This window comes from Typopeltis vanoorti, chromosome 17 (genome assembly GCF_054136105.1).
Source record: "Typopeltis vanoorti isolate ZY-2024b chromosome 17, IOZ_Tvanoo_1.0, whole genome shotgun sequence".
NCBI classification, from domain to species: domain Eukaryota; kingdom Metazoa; phylum Arthropoda; class Arachnida; order Uropygi; family Thelyphonidae; genus Typopeltis; species Typopeltis vanoorti.
Genome location: NC_143565.1, coordinates 5,909,137 through 5,927,283, shown reverse-complemented (window position 1 = coordinate 5,927,283; position 18,147 = coordinate 5,909,137). Strand labels below are relative to the sequence as shown.

At 36.4% G+C, this 18,147-nt stretch overlaps 1 protein-coding gene across 1 annotated transcript in view; it reads left to right on the top strand.

Moving 5' to 3' along the window:
• The window catches only part of sdk (sidekick cell adhesion molecule), a 496,543-nt gene that overhangs the window by 171,249 nt on the left and 307,147 nt on the right, over nt 1-18,147 (top strand). Inside the window, exons 12-13 of the mRNA XM_090407513.1 lie at nt 4,110-4,295; nt 16,762-16,832. Coding sequence (XP_090263639.1) covers nt 4,110-4,295; nt 16,762-16,832 — 257 coding nt within the window. The remainder of the gene's footprint in view (nt 1-4,109; nt 4,296-16,761; nt 16,833-18,147) is intronic.

Here is an 18,147-nt window from a genome sequence, read left to right as displayed (position 1 = left end):
GAGTTCCTACCATACCAGCATTCATTCCATTGTCTATTTCCATGTTTAATTTACCATTTTCACTAAAAATTGTGCCTAAGTAGCTGAAATGTTTTAGTTGTTCTATGGGTTCTTCATTCATGATACAGTTGATACTTTCAATGTTTCTGCCTATTTTCATTGTCTTTGCCTTGTTATTGCTGACCTTCATACCAAATCTATTCATATCAAGTCTAAAACAGTTATTCAATTTTGTCATGGAATCTTGCAGACTTGTACTGGATATGTTTAGAATTATAATATCATCTGCATAAAGTGTAAGAGCAGAGATTAACATTTCCGATCCTGATATCAGGTTTAATGTCACTTTCCTTCATAATGTGATCCATATAGATAATAAATAACTGACACTAGATTTAACATTAAATCATCTTCCTGTACTTCCTTCAATTCTAACTTCTGACTTACAACTCAAATAAAGACTAAGTATTGTTTGATATAATGCCCCATTGACAGCATACAACTGTAGGGTTTTGAATAACTTTTCTCTTGTCATATGCCTTTTCCAGATCTACAAAACTTAAATACAGATCTTTGTAATATTCCCATGATTTCTCAACTATTTATTGTAAAGTGAAAATTTGATCCTGACAGCCTCTGTTTGGCCTGAATCCAGCTTGTTCTTTGCCCAGCTTCCCTTCCACAATACATCTCAATCATTTCTCAAGTATACTTGCATAAATCTTATCAGGAACACTCAGTAGAGAAATACCTATGTAATTCTCACATTCAATTTTATTTCCCTTTTTATATATGGGTAGTACTATGAGAGCTCTACTCCAATCATCGGGAATTTGTCCCTCTGTCCATGCCTTCTGAACTATGCCGTGCAGCCAATGTAAGGCTTTTATATCTCCATACTTGAGCATTTCTAGTCGAATATCATCTACTCCCGCTGCCTTTCCACATTTCAGGCTTTTGATGGCTTTTTCGACTTCAAGTATGGATATGTATTCCTGATTGCATGTCTGAGTGTTTTTTTTACTACTGTGCTGTCATCACTGCTTGTTTCATTTAACAAATTTCAAAGTAATTACTTTGTACATGAAGGATATATTTTTCACCAGTTTTCATGTCACTTTTATCATCTCTACTTCCTTTTACAGCACTCTTTCCTCCATTTCTGAGCTTTTTTTTTTTAACATCCTCCAGAATATTTTGCTACCTTCTTGATATTTATTTTCTATGTTCTTACAAAGTCTTCCCATGACTTTTGTTTAGCTAGTTTTACAGTGTTTAGCTTTCCTACATTTGTCTCTGTATTCTCTAAGAGCACAAACTGACTTATTTGCTACGAACTTTTGATATGCTTTCTTCTTTTCCTTCTCTGCCTCTTTAACTTCTTGTGTCTACCATGTAGTTCTAATTTTTCTATCCTTACAGACAAGCTCACCACATGCCTCTCTGGCAGAATCAATCAGTTTTCTTCTCTACTTTGATTTGCCACTGACTCTCCAAGGTTTGGTTCCTGTTCTCAAACTGTTCAGTTTTTCTTGAATGATATTTGTGTATTTTAGTCTACAGTTCACATCTGAGAGCTGCTCAGCTTTAATTTGCTTTAAAACTTTCTTGCATGTTCTTCTTTTCAGTATGAAATTCAATTTTATCCTGCTCAAGACTAAATGTGATTACTTCCAATTTTAAATCCTCTGTACACTCTAGTGGCCTGCACCAGTGGAAAAACATCACTATCATAATTAAATATATATATTATTATTAACCTCCTGCCCACAATTTTCCTCCAAATTAGTCTATTACTCGTGAGCACACAAATATTGTAATATCTAACAATTATCTCTTCTGAATCACTCCACCAAGACCTTGGTTTTCCTTTTTTTTTTTTTTTTTTTTTTTTTTTTTTTTTTTTCATGTTGGCATTAAACAGCTGTTTTTCTAACCCTTTCTTCACTCATTCTATTTAAGTGGTCATAGCACCTTAGATTAACTCTGCTTACACATTCTTGAAAATGTTAATAATGTCAAGTTCCTTTCTAATATCTTCATTAATATGATTCTGGCATTTCTCCCCTATTTCTCAGAACCCACATCTGTAATCTCTAGTCTTTGGTCAAATGGTTTATTCTAACCCCTCTCTCAGCATAACTTAAAACTGGTTTGAACACAGTCTTCTATACTGCTAGTTGTTTTGGCTAATTTCTCTCTTATTCCATATAAATTTATTCAGCTGGCTATCCACCATACCAGTTTTGCTGACTTTTGTCTATTTTCCAGATTTAACTTGCCATTTTCACTAAAAATTGTGCCTAAATAGCTGAAATATTTTAGTTGTTCTATAGGCTCTCCATTCAGAATACAGTTGAGGTGTTGATTGTTTCTGCCTATTTTTATTGTTGATTTTCATTCCAAATTTTCATGCAAAGCAAAAAATCCTCAAAACTACTTACACTACACTAATAAGGCCTTCTGAAAGTCTATGAAGCATATGTAAATATTCCTATTTCTTTCAAGTGATCTTTCTATTAGTATTTTTAGTTCCAGATAGCATTAATGGTTCCCATTCCTCTTCTGAAGCCTTTCTGTTGTTCGCTCAATTTTAATTTGCCCAAATTTCCAGCCTATTCAAATTTTTGTAAGTGCTGAATATCAGTGTCTTCCCTGATTGCCCTGCCTATCTGTTGTATTATTGGCAAACATTTGCATATCTCCTGTTAGACCCTTCTTATGCAAAAATTCTACAATAAATAAGTTTTAACTTGAGTCTTCTCCATTTTTATAATTCTTTTGATGATGCCAACTCACGGTATCCCATTATTGCTTTATTCATTGCATAATATATTCTTTATTCATCAATAAGCACAGTCACTATATTAATCATTATAATTTCGTAGTAAGTACCCTTGAGGGGGGGGGGGGGGCATGGTACCATGACAGTACTACAAAATTAAGTTTACTTTATTACTAGTGTTCTGTCAAACAGTTTTCATCCAAAGTAGACTATCAATTGCCAGCACTTCAGTATTAGCATATGTTATATTTTGGGCCCACATTTTAGTGATTTTAATAAACTTCTGTACAGTTTTATACAACTCCAGTATTTATTTTGTTTTTAAATTTCTACACAGGATTAACATTTATATTTGTGTATTGATTGTATATAAATTTATTTTTTACTTTTTTTTTTATGACATTACTATACGTATTTCTCTAACCTATGTAATTGTGTAGCATGAACTTTGCTGTTCTTGTATTAGTAAACTGCAACCAAACCAATCTCTAACTTGAAATCATGTTCATAATTTTGCTGCTCACAGTACTTTCCATTCCTCTTCTTTATTTGAGAAGCCTTGTCCGGTCGACTCGCACTATAATAAATAACCCAACTCATAGGGACAACAGTAGCAGTTTGTTATATTATATAGTTTACAACAAATGTCTTTCAATATAGCATTGTTGTGGGAGCTGGAGGCATGTGTAACAAACTGTTCACTTATTATAACAATCTACTGAAAAATCTTTCAGTAGGTCCTGTGGAATTGAAACTGTTCAGTAGTTTTTTATAGGTAGAGTTGAGCATAGTACTCAAATGATTCTTGTTTCAAGATCTTCCATAGTTTCTTAAACACTGATCTCTTCACCATTCTCAAGTGAAGCGAGGACAGTCAGCTGAATTTCAGTGCTATCAGGAGGATGCAGTCTTATTAACCCGAAGAAAGATTCTACTTCGTTTCATCTTACTTTTAATAATATTTCAATTTCCAGTCAAGATCAGTTTTCGTTTCTTGGGTTGACTTTCACATGTAGCTTATCCTGGCACAAACATATTACATCGGTAGTCCTGTGATGCACCCAGGACTGCCCTGGGAGATCTTGATTGTATACAGAGGAGGATAATCTGCCTAATAGATGACCACTTTCTCATGGGCACCTTATGTTGCATTATGCCTTTTTAATAAATACTTTATGTACTTCCCTGTAATCATGTAAGAACAGAAGTACACATTTCAACTCCGAATGTATTGAACCTGGCTCGTTTTATCCTAGCTACTATCACTATGCAGAACCTTCAATTTAAGGTTAATAAACTTTGTGTCATTTCTTTTCATTTTCAGAGGTACAGATTGAGTATTTACTACCCTGGGTTACCATACGATCCAACATTTCTGGTAGTCTTCGACATGTCATCCTTAGCAATTTGAAACCTGCTTCTAGTTATGAGTTTCGAGTAAGCGCTGTTAATGGAGTTGGAGAAGGGAATCCTAGTCCTTCCACAGCAGTTGTAACTCTACCACCTGAACGTAAGTCTTAAGTTATACTTTGTCAATGAACACTTAATGTAAATTAATTGTTGATGTATTCACAAAGAATGATATATTTTTTGAAAATTAGATGTTCATGTAATGTATATTAATGTTATTAACATACAATATGTCTGTGCTGTATGGTATTGCTGAAACCATACCATACAACACAGACGAAATCCATTAATAAAATGGAATTTTAGAGGAACTCTGCTAACAGAGATTTCTTCTAATGCAGTGCAAAAAATATGCCTTTACCCTCAGATTAATTTCATTAAATATGGAATATCAGAATTAATTCATGATTGTCATCATCAGCGTTCATGACCCAAAATTCTTTCAAGTTTCTTATTTTACAAGGTTTTAGCTATTCAAGAGATCATTAGTTACCCACATAGTATCCTTTTAATATTTTAATTCTTCCATGTACTCTTTTTATATCTTGTTTTTTTTTTTTTTTTTCATTTTCTGAAATTTTCTTTGGTTAAATGATTTATATTTCAGTGGTATTTATACCACAGAGTCTAGGTTTGTTATTGCTTCCATATTTTAGAATGAGTAGAAGAAATTTACATTATGGAAGGTTGGTCCTTCATATTGACTCTATCACTAATGTTTGGATAAATGCTTTATTTTGCAAATATACTTTTAAACTACATTTCATGTCATAATGATCTGTAAATCATAGCCCAAAAGAGCAGGTTAAATTAGGATTCCATTCAATATGACAAAACTACAAGTTCTGGATAAACAATACTGCAAGGTCAGCATTACTTGTAGTAATGTTTATACCAATAATGACATTAACATTACCACAAGTTCTGTTCATAAACAATGCTGCATGATGAATGTTATATTACATAAAATGCTGCAGAAGGTTACATTTCATTTTATGCATTATGCATACTGAATTGCTTTCTTTGTAGGGCACTTATAAGTCTAGTATACCAATAACATAGAAGTCATCATAACTCAGTCAGTTTTGACGTTTATTGTCCTTTGGTTGGAAAGACCTGGGTTCCAATCCCATCTAGCTTGTGAAGAACCTCTGTCCTGGCTTTTCAGTAGAGGGCGAGTTAGAAGCTTTCATACAAAGATAGCAGATGGGTAGGTTGTTAACATCTCTTTGAAGAATGGTATGGCGATCATTGTTTCAGATGTTTATTATAGATGATCCTCAGGCTTGAAATATTTAAGGTTTGTTACATTAATAGATAAAGGTGACATGAAAACAGGAGAAAAAGTCTAGTATAGCAATAACATAGTATGGAGTATGGAGTAATTCGAAAAATTGCTAAATGAAACAAGCAGTGATAGCACAGTGGTAAAAAACACTCAACAGGCATACAGTCAGGAATACATATCCATACTTGAAGTAGAAAAAGCCATCAAAGGCTTGAAATGTGGAAAGGCAGCAGGAGCAGATGATATTCAACCAGAAATGCTGAAGTATGTGGTATAAAAGTCTTAAAGTGGCTGCACTGCATAGTTCAAAAGTCCTGGACAGTGGCACGAATTCCTGATGATTGGAGTAGAGCTCTCATAGTACCCATATATAAAAAGGGAAATAAAACTGAATGTGAGAATTACAGAGGTATATCCCTACTGAGTGTTCCTGGTAAGATTTATGCAAGTATACTTGAGAAATGGTTGAGAAGAATTGTGGAAGAAAAGGTTTGAGAAAGAACAAGCTGGATTCACTGAGACGAGGAGTGATGAGAGCTTGATCCACCTTTGCTCAGAGTTTCCTGGTGTTGCACTACCTTACCCTAGTCCTGAAGATAATTTTCAAGTGCAAACTTCGTTTGCTTACACTTGAATAAAGGATTAAACTAAATTTATCAGATCTTATATTTCTATCGTCTAAGGTACTTTGTACTGTATCAATCGACCTATATCTTGGTCTTCCTCTGGGTCCTATTCTTGTAGATAAGCTTATACATTGGTGATACATAACTGCTAATTTTAAGGAAAGAAAAATGTATATTATTATATTAACTAAAAAACTTTAATTAATACTTCCAATATTTCAGTAATCATCTTCAGGTAACATAAAAATTAATGAAATGTGCACGCAGGCACTAACAACGAGCAAAAATGGCTGAAGAAAACAACTGAAGTCAGTTGTTTTCTTCAGCCCTAAAGTCCCAATTTGGCCACCGAGTGGGCCAAATTGGGTATTAATCTGGCTTTGGGCTGATGTTCTAAGAATGCAAGCCACCCATATTTGGGGTAGTCTCTGGGTCGTTTTCCTGCCAACCTGGCAGAGAACACTTGTTTGGCTAATCTTTCCTCATCCATTCAGCCAGAGAGGCATGTGGTGAGGTTGACTACAAGGATAGATAAATAAAAGTCATTGGAGGACTTTGGCAAGAACATAGAAAATAAATATCAAGAAAGGGGCAGAATATTCTGGAGTTGTTGAAGAAGCTTAGAAATGGAGGAAAGAGTGCTGTAAAAGGAGTTAGAGATGATAAAGGTTACATGAAAACAGGAGAAAAAGATATCCTTGAAGTGTGGAATAATTACTTCAAAAATTGCTAAATGAAGCAAGCAGTGATAGAACAGTAGTAAAAAACACTCAACAGGCATACAATCAGGAATATATATACATATTTGAAGTAGAAAAAGCGATCAAAGGCTTGAAATGTGGAAAGGCATCAGGAGTAGATGATATTCGACCAGAAATGCTGAAGTATGGTGGTATAAAAGTCTTACAGTGGCTGCACTGCATAGTTCAGAAGTCCTGGACAGTGGTACGAATTCCTGATGATTGGAGTAGATCTCTCATAGTACCCATATATAAAAAGGGAAATAAAACTGAATGTGAGAATTACAGAGGTATTTCCCTACTGAGTGTTCCTGGTAAGGTTAATGCAAGTAAACTTGAGAAATGGTTGAGAAAAATTGTGGAAGAAACGTTTGGTGAAGAATAAGCTGGATTCAAGCCAAATAGAGGACGTTGTCAGGATCAGATTTTCACTGTACAACAAATAGTTGAGAAATCATCAGAATATAACAAAGACCCGTATTTAAGTTTTGAAATCTGGAAAAGGCATATAACAAAGTGCCAAGAAAAAACCTATTCGAAATGCTACAGTTATATGGTGTCAATGGGGCATTATATCAAGCAATACTTAGTCTCTATTTGAGTTGTAAGTCAGCATTTAGAATTGAAAGAATTACAGGAAGATGGTTTAATGTTAAATCTAGTGTGAGACAAGGATGTACATTATCCCCTCTGTTATTCATTACCTATATGGATCACATTATGGAGGAAAGTGGTATTAAACATGATATCAAAATTGGAGATGTTAATGTCAGCTCTTTGCTTTATGCAGACTTCTGCGGATTTATACTTCTATGTAAATCCGCTACAAGTCTGCAAGATTCCCTGACTAAATTGAATAACTGTTGTAATAGATATGGTATGAAGGTCAGCTATAAAAAGACAAAGACAATGAAAATAGGAAGATTCGTTAAAAATGTCAACTGTGTTGTGAACGGAGAACCTGTGGAACAAGTCAAACATTTCGGTTACTTAGGCACGATTTTTAGTGAAGATGGTAAATTAAATATGGAAATAGACAACAGAATCAGCAAAGCTGGTATGGTAGGAAGTCAACTGAATAAATTTAATTGGAATAAGAGAGAAATTAGTCGGAACACTAAATTAGCTGTACACAAGACAGTATACACTCATGCTGGAGGCTTAATGGATTTTTTTACAATACTCAAAAAGAATTAAAATAGAATTTAATACTTCCTATATTTTGTCCTAGTCACTAGGACATCTACGGGGATTACAAAAACAATTAATGTAACATGCACACACAAATCTTACAATACTAAGCCCAACCACGTGGGTGACACTAAAGTCCTATCTAGGTGGAGCGCCCTCCAAGGGTGGTAGTAGGTGGCCTGGAATGTAAGGTGGGACCTCTGGTGATGAGTGTTTCCCAAATCTTCGTAAGCTTAATGCAACGGTATTTATTAAGATTTGGTTGGTTTCTGAGAGCTGCTGCTGCTTCTAAGAAAAGTCTCTCTCTCTCTTGAATTTGCTGTGGTGGAGCATGGTGGTTTTCTTCCATGATACTCTGTGAGTGGTGTCCAAAACATGGTCAGCCAAGCCTGAATAGCCACAGTTGTGTTTACAGATGTAAGACTTGTGTTCCTCCAGGCGGATGGATGCTGATCTGTCCAAAGCATCCATCCGCCTGGAGGAACACAAGTCTTACATCTGTAAACACAACTGTGGCCATTCAGGCTTGGCTGACCATGTTTTGGATACCACCCACACAGTATCATGGAAGAAAACCACCATGCTCCACCACAGCAAATTCAAGAAAGAGAGACTTTTCTTAGAAGCGGCAGCAGCTCTCAGAAACCAACCAAATCTTAATAAATACCGTTGCATTAAGCTTCCGAAGATTTGGGAAACACTCATCACCAGAGGTCCCACCTTACATTCCAGGCCACCTACTACCGCTCTTAGAGGGCACTCCACCTAGATAAGACTTTAGTGTCACCCACGTGGTTGGACATATTATTGTAAGAATTGTGTGTGCATGTTACATTAATTGTTTTTGTAATCCCCGTAGATCTAGGACGAAATATAGGAAGTATTAAATTGTATTATAATTCTTTTTGAGTGTTGTAAAAAATCCATTAAGCCTCCAACATGATGTCCTCACAGCACTTAAGCTTCTACACACGAACAGTATACAGTGTTCAAACCAGTTTTAACTTATGGATCTGAGAGCTGGGTCAGAATTAAAACAATTGACCAAAAACTAGAGACCGTAGATATGAGAGTCCTGAGAAAGATTAGAGGCGTGAATAGATGGCATCAATGACAATATCATATTAAAAATGAGGAAATTAGGAAAGAACTTGACATTGTCGGCATCCAGGAATGCATTAGCAGGGCTAATCTCAAATGATATGCTCACAAACAAAATGAGCGAGGAAAGATTAACAAAACAAGTGTTCTCTGCCAGGTTGGCAAGAAAACGACCTATAGGATGACCAAGATAAAGGTGGATTGATACTGTACAAAGTGCCTTAGACGATAGAAATATAAAATCTGATAATGTTGGAGTCTTGACAAGTAAGAGACTGATTTGGAGGAAATTTGTAGATAGGAAATTAGTAATGATGTAAGTTTTTCATGTAGTACTATCATATCCTGTCCATCCCTTGAGGAGTACTCTGCAGGAATTTGATGATGATGATGATTAGTAAAATAACAGAGCTTGAGAAACACCTGCATTGGTTGGAAAATCTAAAAAGAAAATACCCTTCTTACACATTATGAGTAATAATAGAGTTGTAATAGATTTGGTATGAAGTTCAGTACTAACAACACAAAGACAATGAAAATAGGTAGAAGCATTGAAAATATCAACGGCATTGTGAATGGAGAATCTATAGAACAAGTAAAACATTTCATCTACCTAGGCATGATTTTTAGTGAAGATGGTAAATTAAATATGAAAATAGACAACAGGATCATTAAAGCTGGTATGGTAGGAAGTCAACTGAATAAATTTATATGGAATAAGAGAGAAATTAGTCAAAACACTAAATTAGCTGTATACAAGACAGTGTTCAAACCAATTTTGACTTATAGGTCTGAGAGCTGGGTCAGAAGTTAAACACTTGACCAACGACTGGAGACCACAGATATGAGAGTTCTGAGAAAGATTAGAGGCGTGAACAGATGGCATTGGTGGCAGTATTATACTAAAAATGAGGATATTAGGAAAGAACTTAACATTGTTAGCATACAAGAATGTGTTAGCAGAATAATCTCAGGTGGTATGGTCACTTAAACAGAATGGGAAGGAAAGATTATGAAAACAAGTGTTCTCTGCCTGGTTGGCAGGAAAAAGACCCAGAGGAAGACCAAGCTATAAGTGGATTGATACAGTAAAAAGTGCCTGAGTGATAGAAATATAAGATCTGATAATGTTGGAGTCTTGACAGGTAACATATTGATTTAGAGGAAAATTGTAGATGGGAAGATGGTAATGATGCAAGTTTTTCATGTTGTACTATCATATCCTGTACATCCCTTGAGGGTATACATCAGGAATTTGATGCTGATGATGATCACATTATGAGTAACCTGAGATAAAACTGGTAGTCTAGTTACAAAGGGAGAAAGGCATAATAAGAATGCAGTTTGCTGAGAAGCCCTCAATGCCAAACCCTGTCTGATATGATGCCTTGATTTCCAAAATGCCTTGGAAATCAAGTGCAACAGCACAGGTTTCTCCTAACCTTTGTGTTGGAGTGGTGGTATGAGTTTGTGTATATATTGGCCAGTGTGTGTAGTCTTTATAGTAAACAGTGAAGGAAAGACTGCTGCTGCAGGGAAGATGTGATAATTCTATCTAGAAATGGAAATGTGTTTCTGACTTACAATTTCAATTGTGAATTGTTTGTGTTGTTTGTTTGTTTAGGTACCTGAGTAAAGTTTCTGTCTGACAGCCATGGTGCCATATGACAAAAACATCATCAATTTAACCCAGACTTTGGCTTTTAAGTAAAGGAATCTAGAGCACGTTGCTCAAAAATTTCCATATAAAAGTTTGCAATTGGGGTGAAGGGGCAGCTATAACTAGCAACCTCACCAAAATTGAATTAGCAGCTGTGAAATCTTTAAAAGCAAGTCAGGACTTCGTAATTACCAGAACCAATAAAGGCAGTGCCAGATTTAACTTGCCTTGAAAAAATGAATTAATTAGTCTCAGACAGCAGTGCCTATCAACTTGTGAAATATAACCCTGCTAATTGGATTAATTTGAAGACTGGAATGGCAGAGTTAACTGATGACCACAATTTAATTTGTCAGTGGTAATGAAGGTATGACAGCAAACTACATGATATAGTCCGGGCACACTCTAAGACAAAACAGAGATGCGGCTAGTCACTGGGGAAGAGACAGGAACCCCACCACATAACCTTCCATAGTAAATTATGAAGCAGAGAACCATGTCAAATTAAGCAATAGAGACAAAGTTGGACCCTCTGCAACTTTTTTATCTTAGAAACATTACAGGGAAGAAGGGAGAGAAATTGGGAGACAGATACTATGAAAATAGCATATGAAGAAGATACCTTAAACCCTCTGACAAGGATATCTCCTGATCCTTCATACCTGAAAGGCAAGAATCTTCTCTTAAGGCTTGCATCTTGGAATGTAAGGACCTTATATAAAGCTGAGAGTTAGATAACCCTTTTACAAGAACTGAAGTAATGAAAATTGACATTGCTGGTTTCAGTGAATTCAAATTGAGTAATAGTGGAAAAATAAACAGAAAGCTTCATTTAATTATATGCTCATGCAGAGACAGTCATAGGAATGGAGTAGCATTTGTACTAAAAATTAAGACTGCCAAGTCCTTACTTGGATTTTGGCCCATAACTAACAGAGCAATTGCATTAAAAATTGCAGTTCAACCTTTTAATATTTCTATTGTCCAAATATATGCATCTGCTTCTGATTACCCAGATGAAGATGGAGAACACTTCTTTATGCCAAATTAGACTACTTAATTATCATTATGGGAGATCTAAATACTAAAGTATGCTCTTCTTTCATGGGAAACCAAGACTTGGAACTTAGAAATCCAAGAGGAGAAAGATTAATACAGTTCTGTGAAGAAAACAATCTCATAATAATAAATCTAAGCCAACCTCCTAGAAGACTTTACTCATGGAAAAGCCCCATAGACATTTATAGGAACCAGATTGACTATCTAATGATTAAAAAAAGATTCTAGAATAACATCTTCCATACCCAGGGGCTGATATTTGATCAGACCACAACCCTGTGCTCATTAAAGCAGCAATAAAATTAAAGAAAAACAATGAATCCTATGAGCATAAAAAAATGTGATCTTGGCTGCCTTCAAAAATCAAGAAATACAAGATAAATTTTTAAAGGAACTGGCACAATCCACTGCTGTTAATGTTCCTGATTCCACCATGTATCCATACCCTAAAGATGAGATTGAGGATAGATGGCAGAAATTAAAAGAGGGCATACAAAAGGCAGTAAAACAATTCCCAAATTTGAGAAGATGAGTAAACCCTGGATAAATGATAAGATACTGAAAATGATGGAGGAAGGAAAGAAAGAAACACAAAAATCATCCTGAATGCAAGAACATCAGGAAAGAATGTAGGATTGCAAAAGAGCTATGGCTCAACAACAAATGCAAGGAAATTGAACTTTTGGACAAAAAGCACAAAACCAGAGAACTTCATGAAAAAGTTAGGGAGATAACTAGCAAATCTTGGAAAAGGGTAGGCTCTCATTGCATCGAAAATGCCAGTGGAAACGTCCTAATAGAGAAAGATAAAATAAGGGATAGATGGGCAGAGTATTCAAAGGAACTCTACAATCATGATAGAATAGATAAGCTGTTGCAAGAAAATTTGGAGGGGCCTACTATTCTTACCTGGAAAGTAACAAATGCCACTGGGAAATTGAAACCAGGAAAAGCTCCAGGAACTGTAGGAATTGTGGCAGAATAACTAAAGGCTTTAAGGCTATAAGATCACTGACTGACATGTAATGAAATATACAGAACTGGACACCTGCCAAAAAATTTTAAGTACTCGACATTCCTACCAATACCTAAAAAATCTAAGACAATCAAATGTGAAGAGTTGAAAATGATCAGTCAGATAGTAAAGGTTATGTTATATATCATCCTAAAAAGAAATAAACATAAAATCAAATTGGAAATTAATGAGATACAATCTAGTTTTCAGGAAAATAAAGGTACTAGAGAAGGGCTCTTCAATGTTAAAACTACTCGTATTATAGAAAGATATCTGGAGAAGCAGAAAGAAATCTACTTATGTTTTATTGATTACACAAAGGCCCTTGACAGTATAGAACATGACAACTAATAAAATGCATCAAAAAATTAGGGGTAGATGGTAAAGATATACAGATTACTGATAAAATCTATATCGGGAGCAAACTGCCTGAATAAAAATATCACGAGAAACCTCGGAGAAATTCTCAGTAAAGAAGGGTGTCAGACAAGGCTGTGTTCTTTCTCCTATATTGTTTAATCTCTATACTGAAAATATCTTCCAACAATTAGCAGAATATAAAGAAGTCAACATAGGAGGCAGAAATATAAACAACTTAAGCAGATGATATGGTACTGCTGTCTTAAAACAAAAAAGATCTTCAAAACCTACTGGAAGAGATGCTGAAACTAAGTGAAAGATATGGACTTAATTTCAACTTCCAAAGTACCAAAACTATGCTGGTAACAAGAGAAAAAGGGAAAATACTTAATATCAATATTAAGATCAGAGGAAATACTTGAGATCAAGTAGAGAATTATATACACACACGGACAAAGAAATTAGCACACCAAGAAGGAAGCATAGGATTCAACTGAAATTTTATTGGTGTAATGATACAGGTGAGTGATGCACATGATGGCAGAAACAGAGCTGAAGGACAGTTACAAAGGGATCTGTGGTACGCAATCCGGTCATCATCATTAGCGCATTGCACTGCTTCGTGCGGCGTTACATGCTGCAATACGGTCCGGCATGGTGGCGAACAGACGTCTGATGTTGTTTCCTGTGGCAGACTGGCCCACACGTGTTGGACGCTGTGCTCCAAATCCTGGATATTGCGGCACGGTGGGAGCTTGCGTTTCAGCTGCTCCCAAACATGCTCGATAGGGGACAAGTCCGGGGAGCGGGCAGGCCATGGAAGTGTCTGTACACGATGTAGGCAGGCCTGGGCAACCCAAGGTGTGTGTGGACAGGCATTATCTTGCTGGTATAGTGCTCCTGGTATCCTGGCTAGGAATGGGAGAACATGGGACCATAGGATGTCGTCCACATACTGCTGCCATGTCAATACACCATGTACCACTACAGGGGGTGATCGGCTATCGTAGGCTATGGCTCCCCAGACCATAATGCCTGCAGTGCAGGAGGTGTGGCGCTCGATAGCAAGGTCGGAATTGTGTCCTTAACCAGGGGGGGGGGGTATCCTCCATACCGGGACGCATCTATCCCCAAGACGAAGCGGAACTCATCGCTGAAGACCATACGTCACCAGTTTGTGACGTTCCACATCTCTCTCACCTGGCACCACTGCAAATGGAGTCGGCGATGTTAATGGGAGCACACATAAGGGGCGCTGGGATCGTAGATTCGCCTCTGCGTGGCATCGGAAAATGGTTCGTGGGCACACGGAGGCCCATATCTGCATGTATAGTGGACCAGGTCACCATGGGATCCCTCCGTGCTTGCTGCACGATCCGTCAATCCTCCCTAGCATTGGTCCTCCTGATCCGACCGGTGCCGCTCTGCTGTGTGGTAGTGCCGGAACGTGTCCACAGCTCCCAACAGTGTCGGATGGTATGGTCAGAACGGTTCATGTGCACGCCTATACGGCGCGCCGACCACTCTCCGGTTTTCAGGCCGATGATCATGCCTCTGTCAAGTCCATAAGTTGCTTAAATCGACATCTCTGGTGTCTTCCCGGCATTATTGTCACTCTGTACTCTAGCTTGCATCGGCCGGTGCTTTTCGCTTTAATAGGCTATCGCTTAGTTTTCTTAACTTATTTGCTTAGTTTTGCTGTTGTACATGTTTTCTTCCAGGTGCGCTAATTTCTTTGTCCGTGTGTGTATATTTAGGTCAACTAATTACAGAGAATGGAAATTGTGATAAGGAAATATTAAGAAGTATAGAATTTGTTAGATAGCTCTTCATTAGCATGAAAAACATCTGACCTCAAGGGAAATTCACACAAAACAAGAATTAGGCTGTCCAATTCCATGTATGGAATTGGACAGCACTGCTATATGAAGCAGGAACCTGAACAATATCAAAATATTGTGAAAATAAACTAAATGCCTTTGAAATGTGGATCATTAGAAGATTCCTTAGAGTTCCATGGTCTGCCAAATAAACTAATTTAAAGATATTGGAGAAGATAGGACTCTTGAAAACCATTAAGAAAAGGAAAACCACTCCCTTTGTCACATACTAAGGCATGAATCCCCACAAAAAACATTTTTAGAAGAAATGATACAAGGAAAAAGGTGTCACCTCTTGGAAGGAGATGACATCTGACAAGACAATTGGATTAAAAATAAACAGAATTACTTAAATCGTTCATTTCCTGGCATGCAGATGCAGTTAAAAAACTCCTTCAGGATTATGCTCATTGACCGAGAATTTATGGTTTGCCTAAAATTCATAGGTAGAATGTACCACTTCGGCCAATAGTTGAAAGTATATAAAAAACGTACAACACTTCGTAAACAAAATTAAAGAATCACATTTGATTAAAATGATTTATTAGTTAGTTTTGATGTCTCTGCCCTTTCATAAATGTCCCAGTGAATGCAGAATTTTTCTTTTACGCGACAAATTCCTGGCCAGTATCATGATGCTCTTTGCCCACATACTACATTCTGGTTATTTTGTCACACAAAATAACCAGATTTCTGTATTCTTTCTTTTTTGTAGGTACCCTCCCCCCCCTTTCTTGATCATACAGCTCTTTCTTTGAGTTTTCAAAATAGTTATAGTATTTCAATTTAAGTGAAAGAAGGGCACAAAATTCAGTTGTAGATAAATTTAGTGGAGGTAGTGTGGCTCTAAACAATGAAGAAGTATTCAAAATGAAGTCTTTTATACATAACAAAATGCAGTCTATGAGGTCTTTCAAGTGGTGATGATGATAAATAACATTCTTTGCTGGTAACTTTGAGTCTCTGCAGAAGTCGATGTTCATCCAACCACCTGATTTTCAGTGGTGGAGTTTCCACATGTAGATTACAGTTTGTAATATAATGAATCAAATTTCTGTTTGAGTTTGTGTGTGTATTCTTATCCAGAAATTGAATTAGCTACTATTTAAGAATGAATTAGCTGGTAATAACAACATGCAGTAGATCAGTATTTTGAGTGGCATAAATAATTTCTTCAAGATCAGAGATCAGTTGTATATTAATGGTTAATTCTTTTTCAAGTAGTATAGTTGGTTTTGTACTAACACATGACTGTCCACATATGTATATCTGATGAGCTCTTAGTGATTTAATGGTCTCTTTAAATCTTGCAAACACGGCAATAATATTGATTTCACAATATTTTTTAAGGAAAGAGAAACTGAGAATTGATTTAAAAAGAATTAGCTACTCATTTCTGAACATGTTATTTTTGCTATTCTGAATGCAGATGTATTGAATTTATTTTTCATGTCACAGAACATTCACAGAGCTGCTTTTGTTAATGTTATGACACACATACCAAGTGTTTGAGGATTTGTACAAATTCCATTTAAAATAAACTTCCTTATCAGTAATTCATGATCAGGTGATTTTATTATTTTTTATTTATCTATAAATGTAGAGATCTGTATAATTTTAATTTTTAAAAAAAAATCTATCTTTAGCTCCAGGTGGTCCTCCTCAGGGCGTTGTAGGTGGTGCACGTTCATCAACTTCTGTAATGCTGCAGTGGCAGGTAATATATTTTTTTATGCTTGCTCATATGATCTACCTAATTAAAATGTATTATAGAATCCAGAACAACAATCACAAAAAATAAAATAATAAAAAAACTATTTGCAGATGTATTAATACATTGATCATATTTTGTACATAGCTACTTGAAAGTATAGCCTCCCTCTGTTTGTCCTAAATCCAGCTTGTTCTTCATCAAGCTTCCCTTCCACAATCCTTCTCAACCATTTCTCAAGTATTCTTGCATAAATCTTACCAGGAACACTCAGTAGGGAAATACTTCTGTGATTCTCACATTCAGTTTTATTTCCCCTTTTTGTATATGGGTAGTATATCATGTTGGAGGTTTAATAATGGAATATTATCAGCACTGGGAAAGGATTAAAACTGATTTTAATGCTTCTAATATTTCATCTGTCACTGAGACATCTTCAGGGATTATACCGCTACACAGCATTTAAGCCTCACCACAAATTTACTACCCATATCTGTTCCACCAAAGATCAGCTCCCCTCTCTCAGTGCCTGGCGTACATAGAGTATCCCGTTTCTGCAAGCCGGCTTACTTCGGACAGACAGGCAGATCAGCAGCCATCTGTTCAGAGGAACACATCATACATCTGCAGTCACTACTATGGTCAGTCTGGCCTTGCAGACCATGTTTTGAATACAGCCCACAGGCTCTCCTGGAGAAAAACCACCATGCTCCACCATAGTAAATTAAAAAAAAGGAAGACTGTTTTTAGAATCTTCATCAGCACTGAGAAATCGACCAAATTTAAATAAATACTGTTGCATAAAACTCCCCAAAATTTGGGAAACATTAATTATCAGAAATCCTACGTTAAATCCTAGGCCACCTACAAACGCCCATAGAGGGTGCACCACCTAGATAGGACTTTAGAGTTCCCCATATGTTTCACTTAGTATCGTATTGTATTTGAGTGTGTTGTTACAGAAGTTATTTGTAATCCCTAAAGCTCTCCCGGTGAATGAGACAAAATATTGGAGGCATTAAATTTAGTTTTAATCCTCTTCCATTACTGATAATATTCCATTAAACCTTCAACATGATGTCCTCACAGCACTTAAGCCTCAACACACGGATGGGTACTATGAGAGCTCTACTCCAGTCATCTGGAATTCATCCCTCTGTCCAGGCCTTTTGAACTATGCAGTGCAGCCACTGTAAGGCTTTTATACCTCCATACTTGAGTATTTTTAGTCAAATATCATTTACTCTTCTTGCTTTTCCACATTTCAGACTTTTGATGGCTTTTCTGCTTCAAGTATGGATATGTATTCCTGATTGCATGC